Source organism: Geotrypetes seraphini, chromosome 15 (genome assembly GCF_902459505.1).
Source record: "Geotrypetes seraphini chromosome 15, aGeoSer1.1, whole genome shotgun sequence".
In the NCBI taxonomy this organism is placed as follows: Eukaryota; Metazoa; Chordata; class Amphibia; order Gymnophiona; family Dermophiidae; genus Geotrypetes; species Geotrypetes seraphini.
The window spans coordinates 317,434-342,796 of record NC_047098.1 but is presented as its reverse complement, the minus strand read 5'-3'; the positions used below and the strand labels follow the sequence as shown (position 1 = coordinate 342,796).

Genomic DNA, 25,363 nt, shown 5'->3' with positions numbered 1-25,363 from the left:
TCTACACTGGCATTCTTCAATGCAAGGCTTGAGGGTCAGTGGCTGGAAACCATCCCGTGGTATTATTTAGTGTCTGTCTCAACATCAGTCCTTCTACACTAGCATTCTTCAATGCAAGGCTTGATGGTCAGTGGCTGGGCCCATTCTGACTCTGATTCTTCCCTCTCTCCTTAAAGAATGAGACAGGGATGGTTTCCCACAGTTAACCAAGGGAACGAGGTCAAATTCTGTCACCGTGCCATTCTCTAATAGGAAGTAATGAAGAGGTACAACTAGTATATCAAATATAATAAACACAATGTGTGTTGGGGGGGGGGGGGGGCGGAGGAGTTACCAGGAAAGAGCAGTTTATGGGAGGAAAATCCAAGGTGGGAGGACTTCCTTCAATGACTTATTTTCTCTTTGTTTTCCATTAAGTATTCATAAATTTCCCTTTAAACAATGACAAGAACTACTACAAATACATTTATTTATTTAAAAATTTATTACTTCCATACATCCAATAATTCTGAGCGAGTTACATAATTAAAACAATATCACAGATATCAATGACCAAAAAACAAATAATATCATAAAAGAAACTATAAATTGCTTATTTTCAGGAGAATTTCCATGATCTCCATTTTAGAATGGCTAATAAGGCTGCTCTTAATTCCTGAATTCTGAGTGGCTTGAATAACCTACTACACCTGGGTTTCCAGAGCTTTGACTCGTGTCCATAGAAAGATCCTTCATGTCCAGATCTTCCAGTTACAATGTCTCTTTACAAAAGTTGCACAGTCAAGTTATGGTCCCTTGCACATCTGCCCTGCCCTAGATACCATATTTCAAATGTCTAGAAGGGATACACCTTGACCAGCAGTTCCACCCTTCATAGATCTCAAAGGCACAATGGGGAGAAGAAACTCCGTAGGAATCAAAGAGAAGCCAGAAGCAGAAGATAAAACAAGACTAGAAGACAGCAACGTTAGGTCCAAAAAGGAGGATGATAGATGGTGAAATAGAAAGCGGGGGAATGCTGGAGAGAGAAAAGGGGCGATAGGGACACTGGGCAAGAGGGGATAAGAGAGAGAGAGGGAAATTCTGCAGAGAAGAAGAGGGAGAGAGATAGGGAGATGAGCATAGAAGGAAGGAGAAAGAAAAGGAAAGCTCTTGGCAGGGACAGAGGAGAGCTTGTGCAGGTGGCAGGAGAAAGAAAGGTCAGATGTCATCATTTTTTAGGCTGGCTGCAGGACAAGAGGAAGTCAGCTAGCTTAGGAGTATTTTTTCTCCATTTTCTGATTATAAAAGTGGATAATTAATAAAAGAAAGAAATAAGATGAATGAGATTAGGGGCTTGGGATGGAGACCAGTCAAGGAAGCGCCTTGTGGGACAGACTGAAGGTCCATCAAGTCCAGTATCCTGTTTCCAACAGTGGCCAACCCAGGTCCCAAGTCCCCTTGAACCTTATATCTGGTCTAGGGCTGCCAAGACCTTGCCATCATCCTGTGTTAGCACCACTGTTCTTGTGTGAGGGTGTGGAATAAGGGTTTTAAGTTGGAGCCATCACGTGTCTGCCATTATTCTTCTGAGTCCTCATTCTTATGTTAGGGGCTACATTAGTGTCATCGAGAACTCTCAGCCATCATTACTATTCTTATAATGAGGATTTACTATGTCGGGACACCCAATCTTTGGACTGTGTGCTGGGGATGTTGAAGATACTGTGCTCAGCCTCAGACTGTATGATATCTAAATCTAGCAGTTTTCACACTCCCTTCACACACATGCTCAAAGTCTTTCAGACATATTACACGCATACAGACACAAACCCTATAACAGACCCATCTCATTTAAAACTCATAGAAACATAGAAACCTGATGGCAGATAAAGGCCAAATGGCCCATCCGCAGCATCCACTATCTCCTCCTCTCTCTATTGGCTAAGGTTCTTAACATTTGCATCTCCTCTTCCTATAGGCTAATGCTCTTTACACCTGCATTGTGAGGACATAGAGCTTTATGGTTATAGAAACATGATGGCAGATAAAGGCCAAATGGCCCATCCGCAGCATCCTCTATCTCCTCCTCTCCCTATTGGCTAAGGCTCTTAACATTTGCATCTCCTCTTCCTATAGGCTAAGGCTCTTTACACCTGCATTGTGAGGTCATAGAGCTTTATGGTTAGAGAAACATGATGGCAGATAAAGGCCAAATGGCCCATCCGCAGCATCCACTATCTCCTCCTCTCCCTATTGGCTAAGGCTCTTAACATTTGCATCTCCTCTTCCTATAGGCTAAGGCTCTTTACATCTGCATTGTGAGGTCATAGAGCTTTATGGTTAGAGAAACATGATGGCAGATAAAGGCCAAATGGCCCATCCGCAGCATCCACTATCTCCTCCTCTCCCTATTGGCTAAGGCTCTTAACATTTGCATCTCCTCTTCCTATAGGCTAAGGCTCTTTACATCTGCATTGTGAGGTCATAGAGCTTTATGGTTAGAGAAACATGATGGCAGATAAAGGCCAAATGGCCCATCCGCAGCATCCACTATCTCCTCCTCCTCTCTATGTGCTTATCCCAGGCTTTTCTTGAAATCAGCACGAGTTGGCAGGTGCCTACTAGAATTGTGCCTATGGCATGGTGTCCAGTGATGCCTAAGGCCAAAGTAGGCATGGTTATGGGTGGAGATTACCTCAGGTGCCACTATGAGTAATTCTGTGTAAAACATACCTGCAAACAAAGACCTCCACAGGTTCCAGAATGTTTGGGGTCATTATCCATGGAGCTACTCGGAAAACCACCGTATCTGTAAATACTGGCAAGCCCTGTGGAGAAAGCAAAGGAATAAGCCATTTAGCCATCTAGTCCTGGTTCCCATGATTTTCAAGAACTGATCCCTTTTCCAGATTTATGGAAGCAGAAGTGGGATCTGGCAGCACAAGGCATTATTAAATTATGGCTCCCTAAGATGTAACTATTCATTTGTAATTTAAAATGGCTTTATAAGTTTGGTCTGTATCATTGTGTGTATGTTACTTTTATAATGCTGCCTTGGAATAGGCAGTTAATAAATTCTTTAAATAAATGAATAAATCATTCACAACCAATATCTCACTCAGTTCCCCAACGTGACTGTTAGGGTCACTCACTAGGGCTCCTTTTGGAATCAGACCACTAGGTGTCACCATGGAGCTCTCCTTCCCCCATCCCAACTGTTGGTCTGTCCAGGGAAAGAAAAAGCTGAGGGATTGCCCAAATAGCAGTATTGAACACAGCCACTGGGTCACTGGAGCTCCACTGTGTTGTCCTTGGGAATATGTCCTTTTAAAGTCACTCACTCGCTTGTGCATTATCTTCATACTGTGATTCCTTATTCTTTTCTGATACAAAGCTGGTAAAGAATTAAGCCTTTTCCTAATGATAAATGACTTTTGAAGTATATTTAAGAGCAAAATCAGTCTGTGCAATGTAAATCAATTCTAAATTTGGCCTATGATCCAACTTCCTACAATGTCTGAAAGTTAAAAAAATAATTGCACAGACATCAAGAGGGCGATTTTCAGATCGAGAGCGGCAGCCTGACTATTCTCATGGTTGGTGGCCAACCCAGAAATTCAATCTGGCCACTGGCATAGAATTTCCGGTCTGAGTTCAGCTGTAGTTGACAAGCCGATATGTATTGGCTGAGCAGCTAAGTCATAGTGGCCAGAAACAGACTTGCTAATTAAGGGGGTCTCTGGCTGCAAGACTTAGCCAGTCAGCTCATGAATATTAGTGCTGACTGAGAAATTTTATATCCCTAGGAAACAGGGTACAGTGTATTTACCTCAGGGGGAGTTTGTATGAATTGTCTATCTCTGGGGAAGAGGGTATCATGTGTTTATACATTGAGCAAGGGTGTTTGTATGGATTGTATATCCCTTGGGAAGCCTGTTCAGTATGTGTATGTCGCATATCCCTGGGAGAATTTGACTGTCCTGTAATGAGTAAATTTCTGGGGGTTCTGCGGCTGACAGAGAAAGATCATCCAGTAACGCAAAACATCCAGTTTTGAAACTGAGACACATGGAGAAGTGCATGTCTATAGCAGGGTTCCCACGTGTGCCTAGGACCTTAGTTCATATTTGGAAGGGGTTGGAGCATGAGCAGGGCACAGGCGGGGCTCCCAGTTCCATGCGTTTAGCCACTTTAACTTAAGTCAACTCCGTGGCTGCTTTAACTGCGAGCACCAATAGCAGGATGCGCATGTTTTCTGTGAGGAATCCAACGTGCTCCCTTGGGGGCCTTTAAATGGAGGCGCACAATATAAAACCACTCAGTAGTGTTTCCTTAAAAAAATAAATTCCATAAAATTAGCAGATAAAAGTGTTTCATTTATGGCTCTGCAAAAGTTTGCTGTGGCCATTCTGAGCTTCCCTTCCTGTGCCACAAGAGGAAGATTTAAATGCTGATGCTTGCCTAGTTTCTGGACAACACGGGAGCTGTTTTGTGAGGTGTAGCTGAATCGCAAAGAACCCCCAGTCCTGAATTATGTCCTCTCTCTGAACTTACTGTACAAAATGTTTTTATTTCCTCCTCTGCCCTGGTCTTTGATGTGTAGGAGGTGCAGAGAAGCTGGCACTGCATGAAACTGGTGACATCATACCTGGATGCTGTTATCCTGCAGGCTGAGATTGATGGTCACCAGCCCAGAGAAGCCCACATCAGGAAAGGAGAGGCCCTCCACGTAGAAGACAATCTCCTCCTCTCCCACCTCGCGTTCCACCTCATGATACAACTTATTTGTGCCCAGTACATGCTTGAATTGGGATTTATCTTCACCCGCTGAGGAGAGAGGAAGGAAAGAACTTGTTAGTGATGCCACATGGTGTCGTGATGTACAATCCGGACCCATGGCTACACCCCAGGCCCCCCCCCCCCCATTCCACCTGTGTCATGCCCTGTTCTGCCCCCAGCCCCGCCCCCAGATGGCATCCGCTTATGCGTGGACACGACACAATGACATCACATGCACACATGTGTGTGTATGACATCACTGCATTGTATGCGCCGATGCCCCTCCCCCCCACGTGATTTATGACAGGAAGCTTTTCAAAAAGTGCCAGGTTTTGACTAGCCGTCCGGACCCCCGGACATATTCTTGAAAAGGAGGACATGTCTGGGGAGATCCGGACGTCATTCCTCGCTAGTTTCCACAATTAAAGAGCTGATTGGCCTTAATCCCTCTAGTGGACAGAACCTTTCTGTAATCCAGATGTGCTAAGTACCAGGTCCGAATAACAACGTCCATCTTTTTGGACTATTTTGACCCTTTCTTAGTCACACCCAAAACATGCCCAGACCATTATGACCCCTTGCATTATGGACATACTAAGTTCTCGATATTCATATCACAGCTTTACAAAATCAGGATTTGGATGTCTCTGTGCAATCTTGATGTCTAAATGCTGCTTTTTTTAGAAATTCCCTTCTTCTCTTTTGAGTCTCCCTAGAGACATCAGGAAAAATTTGAATATGGAAACCCAGGAAGTCTCTAGATCTATTCTAATATTGAAACCAGGTGTGACTCAAATTAGGGGTTTATTTTTCCTTAGATACCCTTGTAGTGAGGTATCAAACTTTAAAATATGTGTTCTTTGAACCGGCTCATTTGACGGCTTTCCTCTCCACAAAACACCTTGAAAATGGAATAATATCTATGTCTAAGTAATAATTTCAGCATCAGATAATGTGTTTTCTTGTTCATTATTATATAGTTCAATCACTCCTATTCTCTAATCATGGATCCTAATTTTGAGGACTAGTGTGTCATTAAGTAGAGAAATAATTTCCTATTATAGATTGATTTATTTTCTGGATGGAAAGTAATTTTAAATATTATGTTATCTTAATTACACTTTCTGTACAAGATGATATGCTTGTTAAATAATGTGAAAAATTTATAAATAAATAAAAAAAAATTAATGCTGCTTTTTAGATGTTCAGCTTCTAAGATAAGAGCCATACTTTCATTGTTGGGGTACTGTGATAACTCTATCGTTGTGTACCATGAGGATTAAGGCTAAACCATTTGTATTTATATATTTATTTGGATTTAATGATTGCTTTTTCAAGAAGAGATTCACCTAAAGCAGATGACAATTTTATTGATTTAAAATGTATAAATACAAAAAAGAGAAATGTTAACGAGGCAAGATACAAGCATGTTGTACACGGGCTGACAATCTAACTATGATACGTGGGACGATGGAGGATTAAGGAGTCACGCTGGGATTGAACCCACATGCTCCGAGCGCAGAGGCAGCAACTCTAACCACTGGGCGACTCCAATCCATGCTTGCACTCAGAATGGCCCGAGCTGCCTTTTTGACATGGAGGCCATATGGTCATCTTAGTGAATGGTACACTAGGTGGTCAGGAACTCACCTTGCTGACGGAAAACACCCACTTTATCCAGGTCAGAGAGTGCAATATAGAGAAGGAGCTTGAAGTCATGAAAGGTCGCATCAGGGCCGCGAACTGTGAGGATCATCTGAGAGAAGTCGTTCAGCTCTAAGAATGAGAAGAGAACGGTGTCACAGGGCAAATTTCAAAGAGAAGAGGAGGAGAAACATTAATCGGCCACAACCACTCTTAGCGCAGTGTCCTCCTGACTGGCATGCATAGCGTTAGCTGCCCATTTGCACAGAGGGTGAGAAGAAGTAGCAAAGGATGGGCGGGGTTAGCGCATGGCACCGCACAGGCTTACCTAGCCCCTCCTCAATAGCAGTTAGCTCCATTGTGCTAATTGAAACCAAGTTTAAGCGCGCTAATGAACTTTTCAGTGCCGTAATTGCTGAGGACATGCTGAGCACACTCCCAAGTGTAAGTTCACTTAGGACCTTATTCTGTAAACGGCACCATAAGCCAGGCAGCAGGCGGCACCTTGATCGCGACTTCAGGTGCAGCTGTGAGCAATTCTGTGTAAAACTTTAGGCCTGCTCTAAATTACCAGCGCCTATGTTTTTCTTAGGCAGCGGTAGCTGCAATTCTAAGCATGACTGACATGCGGCTGGCACCATTTTTGTAGGCGCTGGCTGATTTAGGCGCTTTAGTTTTTGCTATTAAGGTAGTAAGTGCAAAAACAGCCCAGATTAATAAACAACCCCCTATATGTTAAAGAGGTCATTGAGTCAAACAGAAGAAAAGTTCAGCAGGAAACAGATCCTTATGGATAGAAATTCAATGTGTGGAAGGAAAGAGATAACTGGTAGAGACAGTGGCATAGTGAGGGTAGACCCCCTGCACTTCTTCTGCATCTCCCTACTCCTTCACTCCCCCTCCCCACTCCACACACACGCTCTCCCTTCAGCTTATGTACCAGCGTGACTTGCTTCACCAGCAGGCTGCTTGTGCCAATGTTGGGTTTCCCTCTGACTCTGCGACTCGGAAGTGATTCAGAGGGGAACTAGACTGGTGTGAGTAACAGGCAGGAGAACTTGTTCACACTGGCAATGATCTACAGAGGTATGGGTGGGAGATGGATGGCGTAAGCATGGTGAGGTGGGGCGGAGAGGTGCTGGCGTCCCCATCGAGATCCGCCCTCCCGAAGTCCCCCTTACTATGCCACCGGGTAGAGAATGGAAAGAGAAAAGCACCATCCACCTGGCCAGAATGAATAGGTAGTTCCTCTAAATTCTGTTAATATTTCATCATCTAGCTAGCATCTGGCTACATTCTAATCATGGCTGATTTCAAGTACCCCCAAAATCCAATTTTTCTACAACCAATATCTGTAAAGATGACTTTCTAAATGTATCTATTTATTAGGATTTATGAAACCGCCTTTATGAAGGAATTCGCTCAAGCAGGAATAAATCAAACCTAAGCAATAGACAGTTACAGTAGTAAAAATATTCAAATTACAGTTCAAAGTATGGCATAGTCTGCTACATGACAATATGTGAAAAACATTTTAATAGACAGCATAGGGTGTCAGCAAAGATGAAGTATATAAACCAGTGGCCTCAAACTCGCTGCCCGCCAGGTACGATTTTAAGGCCCTCGGTATGTTTATCATAATGACAAAAGTAAAATAAAACAATTTCTTGATCATATGGCTCTTTAGGTATTAATGACAATATTATTATTAAGACTTAGCCAAAAGGAAAGATTTATAAACTATAAAGAGTTTTACCTCATGCAAAATTGTCATTTCTTTAATAAGACATTAACTATTTTTTCTGAGGCCCTCCAAGTACCTACAAATCCAAAATGTGGCCCTGCAAAGGGTTTGAGTTTGAAACCACTGATATAGATAGATAAGACAGAGTGACAGGAATATTTTTTTTCACTGAGAATAGTTAAGCTCTGGAACGCATTGCCAGAGGATGGGGTAAGAGCGGATAGCGTAGCTGGTTTTAAGAAAGGTTTGGACAAGTTCCTGGAGGAAAAGTCCATAGTCTGTTATTGAGAAAGACATGGAGGAAGCCACTGCTTGTCCTGGATTGGTAGCATGGAATATTGCTACTCCTTGGATTTTGGCCAGGTACTAGTGACCTGGATTGGCTACCTTGAGAATGGGCTACTTGACTTGATGGACCATTGGCCTGACCCAGTATTCTTATGTTCTTAATAGGAAATTAAGTCGATTAATTTAAAGAAGTTGCACATGAGGTCAGAATGGGGCTTAAGAATTCTCAACTAGGGGCGAAAATGTCCCGCTATAGTATGTGCAGCCAAATATCGCTCTTGTGTCTGTGACTAGCAAGTTAGTTACATCTTCCATTAAAGGCCTGGTTGAAGAGCCAATGTTTCACCTGCTTCTTGAAGAAGAGATAGTCTTGTGTTAATCAAAGTTTTTCAGGGAGTGCATTCCAGAGTGTGGGGGCTACTCCGGAGAAGGCTTGCTGGCAGGTATCACATTGTGTGATGTGCTTTGAAGAGGGTATAGTTATAGAGATGCTCCCTGGGAAAAGGTCATGGGGGTAGGGTTAAGGTTACCATATGACTCCAGAAAAAGGAGGACGGACTGAGACATCCGGGTTTTGCTTCTACTGAAAGTAATGGAAATAAAACTCAGATGTCTCAATCTGTCCTCCTTTTTCTGGAACTAGCAATTTTTCTGGAATACAATCGTAATAATCAATATATGTAAATTTTATACGTATTGTTAGATATAGTTATTAGCAGGGGCTCATTCAAACTGCATCCAACAGAAGCATTGACGTCACTTAGAACATATAGAAAATCAAAACAATAATAACAATGACACGGAGAAAAATAAACCTCAATTGTGAGAGGTTGGGACTACACAAGTACCCAGCCCTCAACACATCATCACAGGTTTATAAAAAAACTCCGTCTACAATTATATAGATAAGATTTTCATTCATTCAGAATCACTTTTTTTCAAACACTTTTTTTATATATAAATAGAGCAACTGTAAGTATGTCAAAAATTCATGATATGAACCCCAAGCTTAACTAGATTAGTAATGAAGGCTACAGCTCAATTTCATTTGTGCAAGAATTTTCAGAGGCACAGAATGCAAAAAAAACCGCAATTAAGGGAGAAAACCACTCATCTGAAGAGGTGAAAAATTCCAGAGAGACTTTCAGCTCCTAATCCCGACAGAAAAGACTTTCTGTTTCGCCTAAACTGGCTACTTCAGGGGATATATGCCATCTTCAGGTGTCTCCTTATTTCTTGCAATCCATTGAACAAAACGCTGGCTCTTCTCAAATGGACTCCTTTTTCTGGAGCCATATGGTAACCCTAGACGGAGTGCTGGCTGCTAGACATAAGGGATTGGGATTCCAGTTCAGGGAGGAAAGGAGGCTGATACAAGGGGCTTCTGTGTCCTCGGTAGAGTTACCAGATTTCCTCTTTAAAAAAAGAGGACACATTGCTCCACCCCATTCTGTCCCCATTCCCTCCTTGTTCTGCTCTAGCCCCATCGCCACACACACCTCATGTCTCCTTCCCTGAGCTCCAGGCCATGCCTAGAGGGCCTCCGCGCATGCATGGAAGTCAATATGATGACATCACACTCATGCGCACATGCATGTGATGTCATCACATCGACATCCACATGCAGATGTAGCCCCGGGCTCAGGGCCTTCCAAAATTTGGACAAACTGCTGCTAAATATCTTCCTACATGGGGGTCATTACACCAATAATGCTTCACAATATTCATTCCTACCAGAACACCTGACCTTGATCATACGTTCAGAACATAGATAAACCATATGCAAATATAGGACCACAAACTAAAAATCCTAATATACACAAACGAAACCCTAAGATGCCAGACTCTGTAGTACAACACCAGAGAAATTGAAAGAAATACATTTCTTCCTGAACAGTGCAAAATATAGACAGCAGAAGTATATTCTGAAAACTGGCATATTTTAATCACTAAATTGAAAATAAAATCACTTTTCCTACCATTGTTGTCTGATGATTTATTTTTCTAATCTTTTACCAGTCTCTGGTCGCACTTCCTTCTTATCTCTTAACTCTGTATCCAGGGTCTTCTTATCCATTTGCTGGTTTCCTCTCCTTCATTTTCTGCCCTACATCCATCCTTAATCAGCAAAATAGCGCATCCTTGGCATTAACTTTTAACTTCCTTCCATTTTTCTGCTTCCTCCTCAAATCTATCTACTTTTCCATGTCTTCCCTTCCCATCTATCCACGTGTACCATATTCTCCCTCTTTCTTCTCCCCTATTCCCATCTATCCATAAACAGCATTTCTTCCAATTTCTTACCTTCTCCATTTCTCCCATCCTTATGCACCATCTCCTCCCTTGCTCTCCCCTTCTCCTTCCCCACCCCTCCCATCCCTGTGCACCAGGCCCTCCCTTTCTCTCCCCTTCCCAGTCCTACTGCAACATTGCTTACCTATCAGTACAAATCCGACACTTCCAGAAACTAAGTATCATCCAAAACACTGCAGTGAGAAAATTTGAACACATAACCCCTTTCTACCAAAAATTACACTGGCTATCGATTGAGGGAAGAGTCCTCTTCAAGTTTGGATGCCTCTTCTTCAAAGCCTACTACCCTACTACCTCCCCACCCAATTCATCTTTACAGGGCCTGGCTGCTCCACTCAATATCAATCCTTCTTTACCTTCCCCTCGGGCAAAGGCTGTACCCAAAAAAAAAGGTTCATTAACAGACTCCTATCATACCAATATGCCTCCAGAGATCCGGAGCTGAATCCAATGGTTAGAATATCATCCTCTTACTTGCATTTTAGAAAGCTTCTAACAATGCATCTTTTCTCTGAATTCTTGTGATTCCTTCCTAAGATGTACACAGATATATCTTGTCACAAAAAACACTTTCACCAAAAGGAAAAATGAAGGTATAGTAAATAAAGACACAAGCAAAAACCAATCTTAAACGGAGGAAAAAGCCTCAGACAGGGGCCCGACCACCTCCACAATGGTGGAATAGCGGTGTTCGGGCGATCACTTCACTGGCATAAAACCTCCTACTTTGATGGTCATAGCAATGTGTTGAAAAATTACTTTCAGAATTGAGTGATATGGAAGAAGATAATGATAACTTAACTTTCTCCTTTAAAGATCGGAACACCAACGATGGCCAGCGTTTCACTGTCAAGCTGCCTCAGGGTGTATCAAGCCCGATCACACTCTCATACGGACGCCACTCACGTCTCAAAAGATCCAAAGAGTTTGTTTTTTTTTTTTTGCACAGATATATCTTGTGACAGGCAAGGGGCTTGTCATGTAAGGCAGTGGCCACAAGAGGGAGCTCCAGCACCACTGTTGGCTGAGATAGGGTGTGATATATGCCCAGAGGCACTAGGGGGAAGCAGTAGTGTTGTTTTAGGAAGAGGACCAGGAAAGACCTGCTTGTGTTCAGGGAACTACACTTCCCAGGAAGCTTAGAAGCCATGGGCCAGTTCTTTGGGAGCTTGGGGAAGTAAGGAATCTTTTGGGGGAAGGGAAGATAGAGCTTTCCAGTAACCTCAAAAGAAGTCTGAGTTAGTCAGGGGAGGAACTGCTCCTGAACCTTCTGAACTCTGGCATAAAAGCAGTTTGGCTAGGAGTGACAAGGGAGGAATGAAACTGCTGGAGCTCACAGCCAGAGGGAAGGAACAACCTGTGCCCTGTTAACTGAATTGCAAGAAGCCTGGGACTTTGAAGCTCTATGAGATAGTAAGTTTTCTCTGGTTAAGATGGCAACTATGAACCGAAATAGGAAAAGGCAGTTCTGCCTGGACAGAATTGTTATAGCTCTGCAGGAGGAATCCACAGCTTATTCCAGTGTGCTGCAGCAGAGCCCAGGTATGCCATGATTCAAACGACGAGACAAAAAAGAATACATGAGGGATGAGTAAGATTGGAGAAGAATGAAACAAATATACATCAATCTAAAATCAGGGTAGTAGATAAAAGAAGCTGCACAGTTGTACTGACACAAATAGGTCTCAGGATAGGATAATAAGACATTTACAGCCTCTTTTACAAAGCTGCGCTGTGCTAACGGCCTTGAAGCCCATAGAGATTTAAAGGGGTTTGTAAAGAGGCTGTTAGGGTTCATACACATAGAGCAGAAAGAATTATAAATCAAAAGCATCCTTAATTAGAAGGCTTTTCATTGTGATTTCAACCGATCTAATGATGTTTCTTGGCGTAAATGAATAGGCATAGAATTCCAACATAGTTGAACAAGTCATACTCATGTGTGGTAGCGAGGGAATTGATAGCAAATGTGGAGTGTTTGAATGAAGGGTTCTTGAAATCTATCTCTAAATTCTGGGGAGTTTGTGGCTTGTGCTTTGAAACTTAGGAGCAATATTTGGTAGGTAACTCTATGTGAAATAGGGAGCCAGTGTTATAGGATTGAATTTCCTTGCTTTTGCAATAAGTTTTATTTTACGATTTGCAGTTCTTTTTGTGTGATTCCTTTGTACAATGCATTGCAATAATCAAGGGAATGTAACAAGACGGTTTGAGGAGTTTTGTAAGCGAGCGAATCATACGTAACCTATAAAGCTCCTTTGTACAACGGCACTGATTTGCTGCTGGTATGTTAGTTTACAGTCAAGAATGACACCCAGAAGTTTTATGAATGACACTATTTGAAAAGGTGTGGATCACTTAGCCAGCTGCTTATTTTTTTCCAACCCAGGTCTCAAGCACCATGAAGCAAAACAGATTCTATACTGCTTATCCTAGGAATACGCAGTGGATTTTTAGGAAATTATCCAACCCTTTTTTAAACTCCGCTAAGCTAACTGATCTCACCACATTCTCCGGCAATGAATTCCAAAGTGTAATTACATATTGTGTGAAGAATATTTTCTCTGTTTTTTAAAAATCTACCACTTAGTAGCTTCATCACATGTCCCCTAATTCTAGTATTTTTGGAAAGAGTGAACAAGCGATTCACATCTAGACTGGTTTTTGATTTAATGGGTTATGTTCTTCAGTCACCTGATGTAGGAAGTGATGCCGTTCTGCCCTCTTTTTAAACCTTTGAGGGAGTCGGCGTCTTATGTGATTTTAACCGCTGTGTCGGCTCGTCTAGGAAAACCTAGGATTTGAACACGTGATAAGGTATTGATGAAGTATAATTTAATGAATTCTTATAATTGAATGTATGTTAGGAGGAATGATATTTATGTAGTGAAGTGGGTAACATTGATGTTTAAGGGGTTTTGTTTTGTATTTTAGGATTTCCCCTCCTGAGGAAGCATTGAGGGGGGAAGACTCGTGCTTCACAGCATTAGGATCATTTTAATCAAGCACTAGCTGCCTGTTACGTGACCCACTATTTACACCACTGCAAACAGATAAGTGAACATTTATTTTCTGCTTTGTGAATTACATCTTGACTGTGGTGGAACAGACATTATAGTTGCAATGATGGTCTGAGGGCAGCCTATGTTTAGTTCACTTCACGTTTGAACATTGAATAGGCTGTAGGGCTGAGCACTATAAATTAATTGATAAAAGTGTTTTTAAGTACAAACTGTGATTTGGATAGATATTGTGTATTATTATCACAGCATGCGAGTAGATTAGTCCCATTAATTTATATTGAACTATAGAAACATAGAAACATGATGACAGATAGAGGGCAAATGGCTCATCCAGTCTACCCCTCCGCAGTAACCATACCTTCATCTTTAGAAATCCTGGTATCGTAATTGTCCATGTTTTTGGAACTGACATTATCCTTATCACAGTTTACTAGCAGAATGGCTCCTTGTCCATCAGGTCCCCATGTCCAGGAGGCCTGCAGAGACAAAACGCAACCACATTTCCTTAAGAAGTATGAAATGGTTCCCGTTTCTTTCTTGCAGATTCCAACTCATTTGTATAATCTTTGACCTATCAAGATACATGGGGAAATATAGCCCAGTGGCTCCCAACCCTGTCCTGGAGGACCCCCAGGCCAATTGGGTTTTCAGGCTAGCCATAATGAATATGCATGGAGCAGATTTGCAAAATATGAGCTCTCATGCATAATCATTAGGGCCCGATAGGCCTGGGGGTCCTCCAGGACAGGGTTGGGAACCACTGTTGTACCCTGTTGACAGTTTGAATTCTACCACCCTGTGATCTTTCAACCAGTGGACCAGATTAAGCTTGTGGCAAATATTCATATTTGATTTGGCCCTGAATAGAGCCCCAAATACATTATTCATATTTGGCCGAATAGCAATTTAAATTCTAAAATGAATAGTCTGGGGATCTACTGTATTAAATCCTACTGAAATAAAGACGTGCAGGTTCATATTCAGGCCACTGAATCTAGGAGTAAGGTTTGGGGGACCTGGGGGAGGAGTTCAGTTTTTTAAGTCATGGTGGGGATTACTACCAGTGGAGTAGTAAGGGGGGGCCACCCTGGGTGGTGCTGGCACCTCTCGCCCTGCCCTCTTCTGCCCATGCATCTATCTTTTCACTGGCTCCAACCAGCCGCTTGGCTCTCCCTCTGAAGTCACTTTCTTGTTGCATGACCAGGGGGGAAGGGAAAAGGTGCACATGTGGCGGGGGGGGGGCGCCTCCTGCCCTCACTACGCCACTGATTACTATTAATAGACGTATGCAGTGCTGTATATGTTCTATGCAGGTCATTTCTCTGTCCCTAGTGGACTCGCAATCTCAGATTTTGTGCCTGAACCCAGCTCCCCAGGATCTCAGCCCACGACACTGGCCATTAGGGCTACTTCTCCACTCAGGAGCTGTGTTTGGAAATCAAGGAGGGGCACAGAAAGGTATCAGGTAGGTCTGGGGCCATTAGACCACCATGCAGCAAGCTCTCAAGGGCAGGGAGTTTGAGTTGGGCCTTTCTCTAACCCTTCTAGACTGTCTCAGACCTGATGGTAGATTTCGGAAGCTGTCCTCATCATTGCTCGGTTTGTAGCCTCTTTGCATGGCTGCAGATTAGTTAATAACCTGTTTAGCATGCATTTTAATATGCTATGCAGTGGCGTCTACCCCATGAGTTAATTTTATTGCTGAATCCCTTTCTGCATGCCATAATGAACACAGATACTGCTCGTTAACAGTTTTCTGTATCAGAACCTCAAAGCAGCGCTTCAGAGAAGCAACCCCATGGGCTGAAATGAGACCCTGCAAGGTGGGAATACAATGGGCTGTAGAGATGGCTGGAAATATTTCCCTCTGTCCTACTTAAGCATACTCACTTCCAGCCAAAGCAACAAATACAATGTAATATACAGCCAAAATTAAGAGGTCACAATCACATCCCTGGGTCTTTGACACAGTTTATCTCAGAACATCTACCAAAGCTACAAAAATAGTGTGGAGTGGACCTTGCACCTTGTGGGCTGGTATAGAGCAACCAAGGAGCTTAATGTTATCAACTTCCCATACTTCATCGAGAACCCCCCTACATACATCCAACATTAAATCTCAGTGCTTGCGCAAGGGCAGTTGGCACTCTAGGCAAACCTGTACCCCCTCTTTCAATTAACCACAAAATTTTGATAATTAAACTAATCGCATAAAAATCCTATCAAAAGAGTAGGTTAGAGTCCAAGCTGATGGGTCTTTGAGTTTGTGTGGACTGCAGTTGCTCTTTGCCAGCCCCAATAAGCTGCTGCCCTAGTTGACTGCCTTCTCATGCCTAAAGCGTGGGCCGGCTCTATCAAACCACTATAATTTCCAGCAGTCCCAGCATACTTTTATATCCAGAAGACTGAATAAATCCTCTTTACCTTGTCTTTTCCATTTTTGTTCACCGTTCCACTGCGGTTTGTGTCGACATCGAGAGAGAGCTCTGAAATAAATGGATAGTGGCATAAATGTCTGTTGGCTTTTTCCTCCACCAACATGCTCCTTGGCAACTATCCATGGAATTAATTTGGTTTATCAGCAAGAATGTTCTAACTGCAGTGCTTCCTATGTCCCAAACCAGTGGTACACACAAGAGAAGGATAACTTCCCAAATCAACCTCTTTCATTATGGGGGCTGATGTGATCGAGGTCTATAAAATACTTAGTGGAGTAGAAAAGGTAGTTGTGAATCACTTGTTTACTCTTTCCAAAAATACTAGGATTAGGGGGCATGAGATATAGCTACTAAGTAGTAGATTTTTTAAAAACCCCAGAGAAAATATTTCTTCACATAACATAACATGATTAAACTCTAGACTTCGATGCTGCAGAATATGGTGAAATCAGTTAGCTTAGCAGGGTTTAAAAAAGGCTTGGATAATTTCCTAAAAGAAATCCATAGGCCATTTTTGAGATGGCTTGAGGAAATCCACTGCTTAATCCTAGGATAAGTAGCATAAAATCTGTTTTACTTCTTGGACTCTAGCTAGGTATTTGTGACCTGGGTTGGTCACTGTTGAAACAGGATACTGGACTTGATGGACCTTCAGTCTATTCCAGTATGGCAATTCTTATGTTCTTATGTGCACAAAGCATAAGTAAGTTTGTACATGTGCTCAAAAGTAGTAGCTGAGAAGGTAAGGGAAGAGAGCTTAGCTTTCATAAATTACAAAAGATCGCAGAAAGATGTTCACAATTCTCTGCTCTTGTCGGTATCGGGCCTTCCTCTCTTCCAGGTCCTGCCTCGTGGAAACAGGAAGTAGGTGGGACCCAGCAGAGAGGAAGGCCCGACACCGACAAGAGCAGTGAGTTGTGAACGTTGTGCTGCTTACTGGAGGGTGACAAAAAAAGGAGGGATGGAAGCGAGGGTAGGGGGCGAGAAATGCTATAACTGATTGGGGAGAGGGAGGAAGAAGACCAGTGGAGATGAAAGAGAGATGCCAGACCATTGGGAAGGAAGGGAGGGAGGGAAAGGAAGGAAAAGAGATGTCAGACTATGGAGGGGGAGGAATAGATGCCAGGGCATGGTTGGAGGGAAGGGAAGAAAACTGAGATGCCAGACCATTGGGAAGGAAGGGAGGGAGGAAAAGAAAGGAAAGGAGATATCAGATCATGGAGGAGGAGGGAGAGATGGAAGGAGAAAAGACGAGAGAGATCCCAGGGCATGGGAGAAGGGAAGCAGATGCCAGACCAAGGGGTGAGTTGGGGTGGGGAGAGAAGTAAAGGAGATGGGAGAGATGACAGAGAATGGGGAAGGGAGTGGAGACAGAAAAAGAGAAAAATGGAAGGAACAAAGAAAGAGGGCAGATGCTGGATGAAATGGAGAAGATAAGGAAAGCAGAAACCAGAGTTGACAAAAGGTAAAGAAGATTTTTTTTGTTGTTGCTATAGAATAAAGTAGTATTGTAGCTGTATTGATAAACATTTATAAATAGAAAATGGAAGTAAGGTAATCCTTTTTATTGGATTAATTTTAATACATTTTTTACTAACTTCTGGAGACCAAAATCCTTTCTTCTGGCAGTAGTGTATCAAAAGGAGGGGGGGGGGCGGACAGTCTGCCCCTGGTGCAATTCCTGGGTATAGATTCTGTACAAACGTAAGGAAGTTCTTCTTGACCCAGAGAGTGGTAGAGAACTGGAACGCTCTTCTGGAGTCTGTTATAGGGGAAAACACCCTCCAGGTGTTGGACAAGTTGGACAAGTTCCTGCTGAACCAGAACGAACGCAGGTAGGGCTGGTCTCGGTTAGGACACAGGTCTTTGACCTAGGGGCCGCCGCGTGAGCGGACTGCTTGGTGCGATGGACCACTGGTCTGATCCAGCAGCAGCAATTCTTATTTTCTTATGTATTCCTCCGATCTCTTTTTATATGGAGAGGGTGTTAAAAAATGATTGGCCCCGGGTGTCACATACCCTAGGTATATCACTGGTCTCCCTGTAAAGGTGGTGGAGACAAAGACTGTGATTGAATTCAAGAAAGCATGGGACAGACATGTGGGATCTCTTAGGAAGAGGATGAGATAGTGGATGCTGTGGATGGGCCATTTGGCCTTTATCTGCCATCATGTTTCTCTAACCATAAAGCTCTATAGGAAGAGGAGATGCAAATGTTAAGAGCCTTAGCCAATAGGGAGAGGAAGAGATAGTGGATGCTGCGGATGGGCCATTTGGCCTTTATCTGCCATCATGTTTCTATGACCATAATGCTCTATGACCTCACAATGCAGGTGTGAAGAGCATTAGCCTATAGGAAGAGGAGATGCAAATGTTAAGAGCCTTAGCCAATAGGGAGAGGAGGAGATAGGGGATGCTGCGGATGGGCCATTTGGCCTTTATCAGTCATCATGTTTCTATGACCTCACAATGTAGGTGTAAAGAGCCTTAGCCTATAGGAAGAGGAGATGCAAATGTTAAGAGCCTTAGCCAATAGGGAGAGGAGGAGATAGTGGATGCTGCGGATGGGCCAGTTGGCCTTTATCTGCCATCATGTTTCTATGACCATAATGCTCTATGACCTCACAAAGCAAGTGTTAAGAGCCTTAGTTTATAACCATAATGCTCTATGACCTCACAATGCAGGTGTGAAGAGCCTTAGCCTATAGGGAGAGAAGGAGATAGTGGATGCTGCGGATGGGCCATTTGGCTTTTATCTGCTGTCATGTTTCTATTTTTCCAAACGGAGATTTTGAAATGTGTACGAATGTTTTGACTCCCTGACCTAACTCCACTTATGTGTGCAGAGAAAAGTGAGTGTCACTTATTGTAAATTGCCCAGAAAGTGTTACTGATGGATGGTATATTAAATAAACTTGGAAACTTAGAAATGATTGAGGCCAGCACTTACCAACACAGGTGAGATAGAGCATGGCTATTCCCAGGGTCGTATTTCCATCTATTCCATAATAAGACACCTTCACCTGTGAAAACATAAGAACATGAGAACATAAGCAATGCCTCTGTTGGGTCAGACCTGAGGTCCATCGTGCCCAGCAGTCTGCTCACGCGGCGGCTCAACAGGTCCAGGACCTGTGCAATAATCCTCTATCTATACTCCTCTATCCCCTTTTCCAGCAGGAAATTGTCCAATCCTTTCTTGAACCCCAGTACCGTACTCTGCCCTATTACGCTCTCTGGAAGCGCATTCCAGGTGTCCACCACACGTTGGGTAAAGAAGAACTTCCTAGCATTCGTTTTGAATCTGTTCCCTTTCAACTTTTCCGAATGCCCTCTTGTTCTTTTATTTTTTGAAAGTTTGAAGAATCTGTCCCTCTCTATTCTCTCTATGCCCTTCATGATCTTATAAGTCTCTATCATATCCCCTCTAAGTCTCCTCTTCTCCAGGGAAAAGAGTCCCAGTTTCTCCAATCTTTCTCTATCTATCTCTCTCTATTTCTGTCTCTCTCCCTTTCTCTCTCTCTCTCTCTGTCTCCCTTTCTCTCTCTCTTTCTGTCCTTCTATACTCTCTCTATGCCCTTCATGATCTTGTAAGTCTCTATCATATCCCCTCTAAGTCTCCTCTTCTCCAGGGAAAAGAGACCCAGTTTCTCCAATCTCTCAGCGTATGAAAGGTTTTCCATCCCTTTTATCAGACGCGTCACTCTCCTCTGAACCCTCTCAAGTAACGCCATATCCTTCTTAAGGTACGGTGACCAATATTGGACGCGGTACTCCAGATGCGGACGCACCATCGCCCGATACAACGGCAGGATAACTTCTTTCATTCTGGTTGTAATACCTTTCTTGATTATACCTAGCATTCTATTTGCTCTCTTAGCGGCCGCTGCGCACTGTGCCGTCGGCTTCATTGTCATGTCCACCATTACCCCCAAGTCCCTTTCTTGGGTACTCTCATTTAATAACATCCCTTCCATCGTATAGTTGTACCTCGGGTTTCTGTTTCCCACATGTAATACTTTACATTTCTCAGCATTGAACTTCATCTGCCATCTCGTCGCCCATTCCCCTAGTTTGTTCAAGTCCCTTTGCAATTCTTCGCAGTCCTCTTTAGTCCACATCATCTATAACACATCACTACTTCATCTTAAACCTCTTCAGGAGGAAGTTCCTAAGCTATGGAAAAAATCTTATTTTATTGCAGCTTAATTTACAGTAAAAGCCACTAACCTGTGGTAACTCATAGGGCAGCCTAATAAACCCTGCAGTAAATGAATAACATGACTTGCCATCCACTTTGCAGGGCCTAATGCTCCTGGGGACATATGGCTGCCTATGGAAATGGTGCACCTCTGCCCTTTTTTGGAATCTTGACCCCCCTGCATTAAATCCTGAAGGCTACAGCTAGTGATGAACTGGCATCATTTTGAATGCAAAAACCTTTAGGGATCAACATTTTAAGAACATAAGAATTTGCAGACTGGGACAGACCGAACCTCCATCAAACTCAATATACTGTTTCCAACAATGGCCAACCTAGGTCCCAAGTACCTAGGTAAATCCCAAGAAGTAAAACAGATTTTATGCTGCTTAACCTAGGAATAAGCAGTAGATTTCCCAAGGCCATTTCAATAATGGCCTATGGACTTTTTTTTTAGGAAATTATCTAAACCTTTTTTAAACCCTGCTAAGCTAACTGATTTCATCACATTCTCTGGCAAAAAATTCTGGAGTTTAATTACCCATTGTGTGAAGAAATATTTTCTCTGGAAAGAGTGAACAAGTGATTCACAACTACCCTATCCACTCCACTCCACTCATTATCTTATAGACCTCTATCATATCACCTCTGAGCCATCTCTTTTCCAAGCTGAAGCTTTAGCCTCTCCTCATAGGGAAGTCAACCCATCCCTTTTATCGCCCTTCGCTGTACCTTTTCTAATTCCACTATATCTGCACACAGTACTCGAGGTGCGGCCATACCATAGAGCGATACAAGGACATATCATTTTCATCTTTGTTTTCCATTCCTTTCTTAATAATTCCTACCTTCCTGATGTTGTTTTTCCTTAAATGTTCTCTTACTTTCTTTAATAATTGTAGTTCATTCCTTTTTCCTTATGTATCATTTATTAATTGTGTATATTGATTGTATGTTTGCCTGTTTAAATTGTTTTATTTTGTCCTCCCCCCAAATTTTTTTATTGTTATATGCATTGAAAATATTTGATATTGAGTTTATATCAAAAGTTTAATAAACTTGAAACTTGTTTGCTTTCTTAATAGCCGCCGCACATTGAGCTGAGGGTTTCAACGTATCCACAGCAATGACTGGGGATTATTCCTGCCTCAGCTGCTAGATACTAGGGAACCTATGGGTGGGGGTTTCTAGAGGAGGGGTCTGTCTTAGGTTTGTGACTTTGAAGGGATCTGGAGCGCTTTTCTGGGAGATCGGGGTGGCTTCAGGGGAGATGGGGATCTTTGCTGAGTTGTAGAAACAAGTCGAGGTGGTTTCCAATCAATCAAGCAGGAAAATGGAATAAAAGTTTAAGTGATCTTATTCCAAATGCGTTCTCTTATCAAACTTTTAGAAGATCAGTAAAAAGCTACTTATTTGGTGGTCAAACAATTTGGATATATCCAGATGTAACGAAGTCCACACAGGACAGACGGAGAGAATTCTTAGCAATGTGAGATGAAACAAGAGGACTGGGTGCTACCTTCTTGCTGGCTTATTCTTGCAAGTGTGTAGTAAAATATTTGGGTCTAAGATATGTTTTTTTTCTTCCGGAACATTTGAGATCCTTTTTGGACCTTAAGAAGCTGACTAGTGACTCCAGATGAGAAATTTATGAATATAGCTGAGGAAAGTTCATTTAAGCCTTTTTCCTAGAAATTATATTGTCTAAATTCTCTCCCAAGAGAGCTTTTCTCTCGCCTACATTGTACTGGTCTGAGGAAGAGATCTGTTCCAATAACTATAGTTATTACTTTAATATGTTAATGTTGTCCTTTTTCTGTATTGGAACATACTCTGCTTTACTAGAACAAGTGTCGTAACTTGTAAAGATTTAATAAATTGGAAAAAAAACACCCTACTTATTTGATAAATTTGTTTAATTACATAGTCTTGATGATGTATTTATCAGAATATTTTTGATGCAATATTGCTATATGTATGCAGTCTCTACACTTTGAATTGGTAAGGTATTGGGTTATTTAAAAATAAAGTTATGATGATGATTATTATTATTACTACTTATCATTTCTATAATGCTACCAGATGCATGCAACACTGTTGAGTAACACCCAAGAAACAGCTTACAACGAACATACCAGAAAATACTGAGAACCACTTCACAGATATTGGGGGAGGAGGGGGAAGTGGGGTCTTCAAATTCCCCGATATGGAACCAGCCCCAGTGGTCCACTCACCTTGATGTTGTTGACATTGGTACTTGGGGCCTGTGGAGTCACTACCACCTCCACTTCCTTATCCAAAGGCCACTTTATAGATGTCCCTCTGGGCTGTGACACTGTTGTCGGATTGTACAGAATAGAGATATCAATCCCACGGGTTCCTCGAACATCAAAAGAAAAAGCATTCGGAGGCATGGATCTAGAAGACAGACATTAGTTACAGTTCTCCCATCACACTGTTCCTCTGGGTTTTCAAAGAAACATAACATTTTGGAACACCATTCACATTGTAGCTTCAAATCATCTTTCCCTGAGGGACGACCTTCAAAAGGGACAGAGGGGCAAGACATGAATGGTGAGGACAAATTTGTCATTTAGTAAAGAAACGATGGAAAGTGGACACTTGAAGCTTAAAGCAATGAAAGACTTGAGCTTTGAGTGGTGTTGCTGAGGTTCTTTAGAGTTGGAAAATAAACCTAACAGTAGGGATAAATATTTCAAATATGCACTGTTAAAGAATATATTTGCATATTTAGACTGAAGATCCTGAGTAAACTATACCCAAAATGGCATCTCTCCAACCCAAACTAGACCACCAGGAAATGTAAGGTAGTGGGGGGAGAGGGGGGGGGTTGCTCCTTGTATTCTTTCTTTTTCCTACTGGTCTCTTTTGGGTGAGGGTCCATCAGGCAGTATCAGAAGAGAGTTTTTCGTGATACTCATTGTTAGTTGTAGAAATGGGGTTTTTAGAATCTGAGACAAGATCTAGGGGCTGTATTGGAAAGGTGGCAGCTGCCTATGGGTAACCGGGTGATTTATTCAGCAGGCCTGTCCATTTAGGTAAGAGCACTGAATATACTGTACAGTCCTAAGCTGAAACAGATAAATTATCCATTTAAAATGAGGACTGCATTTCCTAAACAGATCAATTTATCTAGATAGGACAGTAGCAAAGTATCGCTGCTGTTTGAAACTTCCCTGTCTGCTCCTGTATCTAAATGGATGAAGTTTGGTCAGATATTGAGTTTTTTTAATCCAAACTATATCTGTTGACTGTTAAAAAATTTCAGAAAATCATTTTGGCAGAAACCGTCAGGTGCTAAACCACATTAGTGATTTCAGTCCTGACGTGTGTCTGTTCATGTCGGAAGACACTAAAGAGAGAACAGAGGCTGACGAGAATTGCAGTGCCAAAAGTGAGAGATTCGGGAGATTATCAGTCTCCAGAACCAGAAAATAAAGAGAGAGAAGCTGAGAGCAGACTCCAAAGAGCTAAAGAAGAGACTGAAGGGGAACGAGTCATAAGAAGAAGAAGAAAAAATGCAGAGACTGATGTGAGTCAGGGAAGGGAAGGAGGTTATGACAGATTTCAGAACGAGAGGCCAGTCAGACATGGTGTCACCTGGGCCTAAATGATGGGGAAGAGGTCATCCCTTTCTGATCTGGTTACTTCTGAGTGACCTGGATCGTGACTGCTTACCACTGGAGATAGGATGCTGGACTCAACGGACAAGTCACTAATGCTCTTAGCCCAGGAGGACTCACAGGAAACACCAGGACCAAGGGACACGAAACAAGGCTTGAGAAAAGTAAAACACAGCCTAGGGGAGGCCAAGGGGAGTAAAGAAATCCATAAAGGGTAGTTATGGAGGACGAGCAAGGGAGCAAGCAGTTACTCACCCAGCCCACAGAGTCAAATGTGACAAACAGAGGCAGAAATTAGGTTAAGAACTTTATTCTCTAGACAAGGAAGCCTTTGCTAAATGTTCTTTACCATGGGGCAAATTCATAAATACAGGTCATATCCCCAGGAACAGAATAGACTGCCCCAGCTAACACCTGGCTCCACACATATCTCATGACATGCCATTACATTATACTACATCGTGGACTGTAAAATCATTTCAGCAAATGGTTTATCTCTGATCTCTTTTCCCTTCTCTCCTTTCCATAGTCTGGTGTTTGCTTACAAGCTTCTGCGGCTTATCACAGAGGGTTAAGATGGATTGTTAAACCCTAGGGAGCTCCCATGGCTTCAGTGGCTTGGTTTACTGCCCTATCTGCACAGTTTAAAATACCTAAAGACAAGTGCTGCAGATTCTTCCTTCTCCTCTTTCTTAAGTCTTGTATGCTCGCCTGGGCAGGGTCAAATTTCTGTTACATTATTAGGAGCATCTAAATCTAGAGTTTCCCTGCTTCGCTAATGAATTCTGGTACAGACTGTCTTGAAATTTTATCACAAGAGTTCATCTACTTGTGTCCTGGATCCCTCCCTGTTGCTTACGAGGTCTGACAATTAAGTTTGCAAACTTGCTTCCGTGCGCTTACGTTGGCAGCACTGTACAAACAACTCGGTAAAGGTTCATAACCTTGGTATATCAGTATCTCACAGCTTTGTTTCTGTTGACATGTGGTGATGTCTTGCTGAGTGACATTCGTTATTGTGTCATCGCAAAAATGTCAGAGTTTGAATTAGAGCAACAAACATTAAATGTCTTGTTAAACTTGGTAAGAGTGGAAGTGAAATTAGGGATATGTTGGCCAAGTGTATGGGGATAATGCAATAAAGAACAAATGGATTAAATGTTTTTCTGAGGGGAGAGAGAGTGTCACTGATGAAGAAAGGTCATGGAGACCAGTAACGAGCAGAACTGATGAAAACATTGCAAAACTGTGTCGAATTGTACGTCAAAATAGTCGGCTGACTGTGAAAAATATAGCAGACCAAGTAA

General features: G+C 42.5%; 2 protein-coding genes across 3 annotated transcripts in view; one reads left to right on the top strand and one right to left on the bottom strand.

The window, feature by feature from the left end:
• The window catches only part of LOC117348898 (protein-arginine deiminase type-2-like), a 70,143-nt gene that overhangs the window by 15,858 nt on the left and 28,922 nt on the right, over positions 1–25,363 (bottom strand). For both annotated transcript variants that reach the window (XM_033921522.1, XM_033921521.1), the window contains exons 2-8: positions 22,647–22,830; positions 19,162–19,234; positions 16,198–16,259; positions 14,132–14,249; positions 6,412–6,537; positions 4,631–4,809; positions 2,716–2,810 (exon numbers count right to left, since the gene is read on the bottom strand). In XM_033921522.1, coding sequence (XP_033777413.1) covers positions 2,716–2,810; positions 4,631–4,809; positions 6,412–6,537; positions 14,132–14,249; positions 16,198–16,259; positions 19,162–19,234; positions 22,647–22,826 — 833 coding nt within the window. In that variant the 5' untranslated portion in view covers positions 22,827–22,830. The remainder of the gene's footprint in view (positions 1–2,715; positions 2,811–4,630; positions 4,810–6,411; positions 6,538–14,131; positions 14,250–16,197; positions 16,260–19,161; positions 19,235–22,646; positions 22,831–25,363) is intronic.
• LOC117348899 (protein-arginine deiminase type-2-like) overlaps positions 11,968–25,363 on the top strand; it is a 244,259-nt gene continuing 230,863 nt past the window's right edge. Inside the window, exon 1 of the mRNA XM_033921524.1 lies at positions 11,968–12,292. The gene's annotated coding sequence lies outside the window, so the exon portion shown is untranslated. The remainder of the gene's footprint in view (positions 12,293–25,363) is intronic.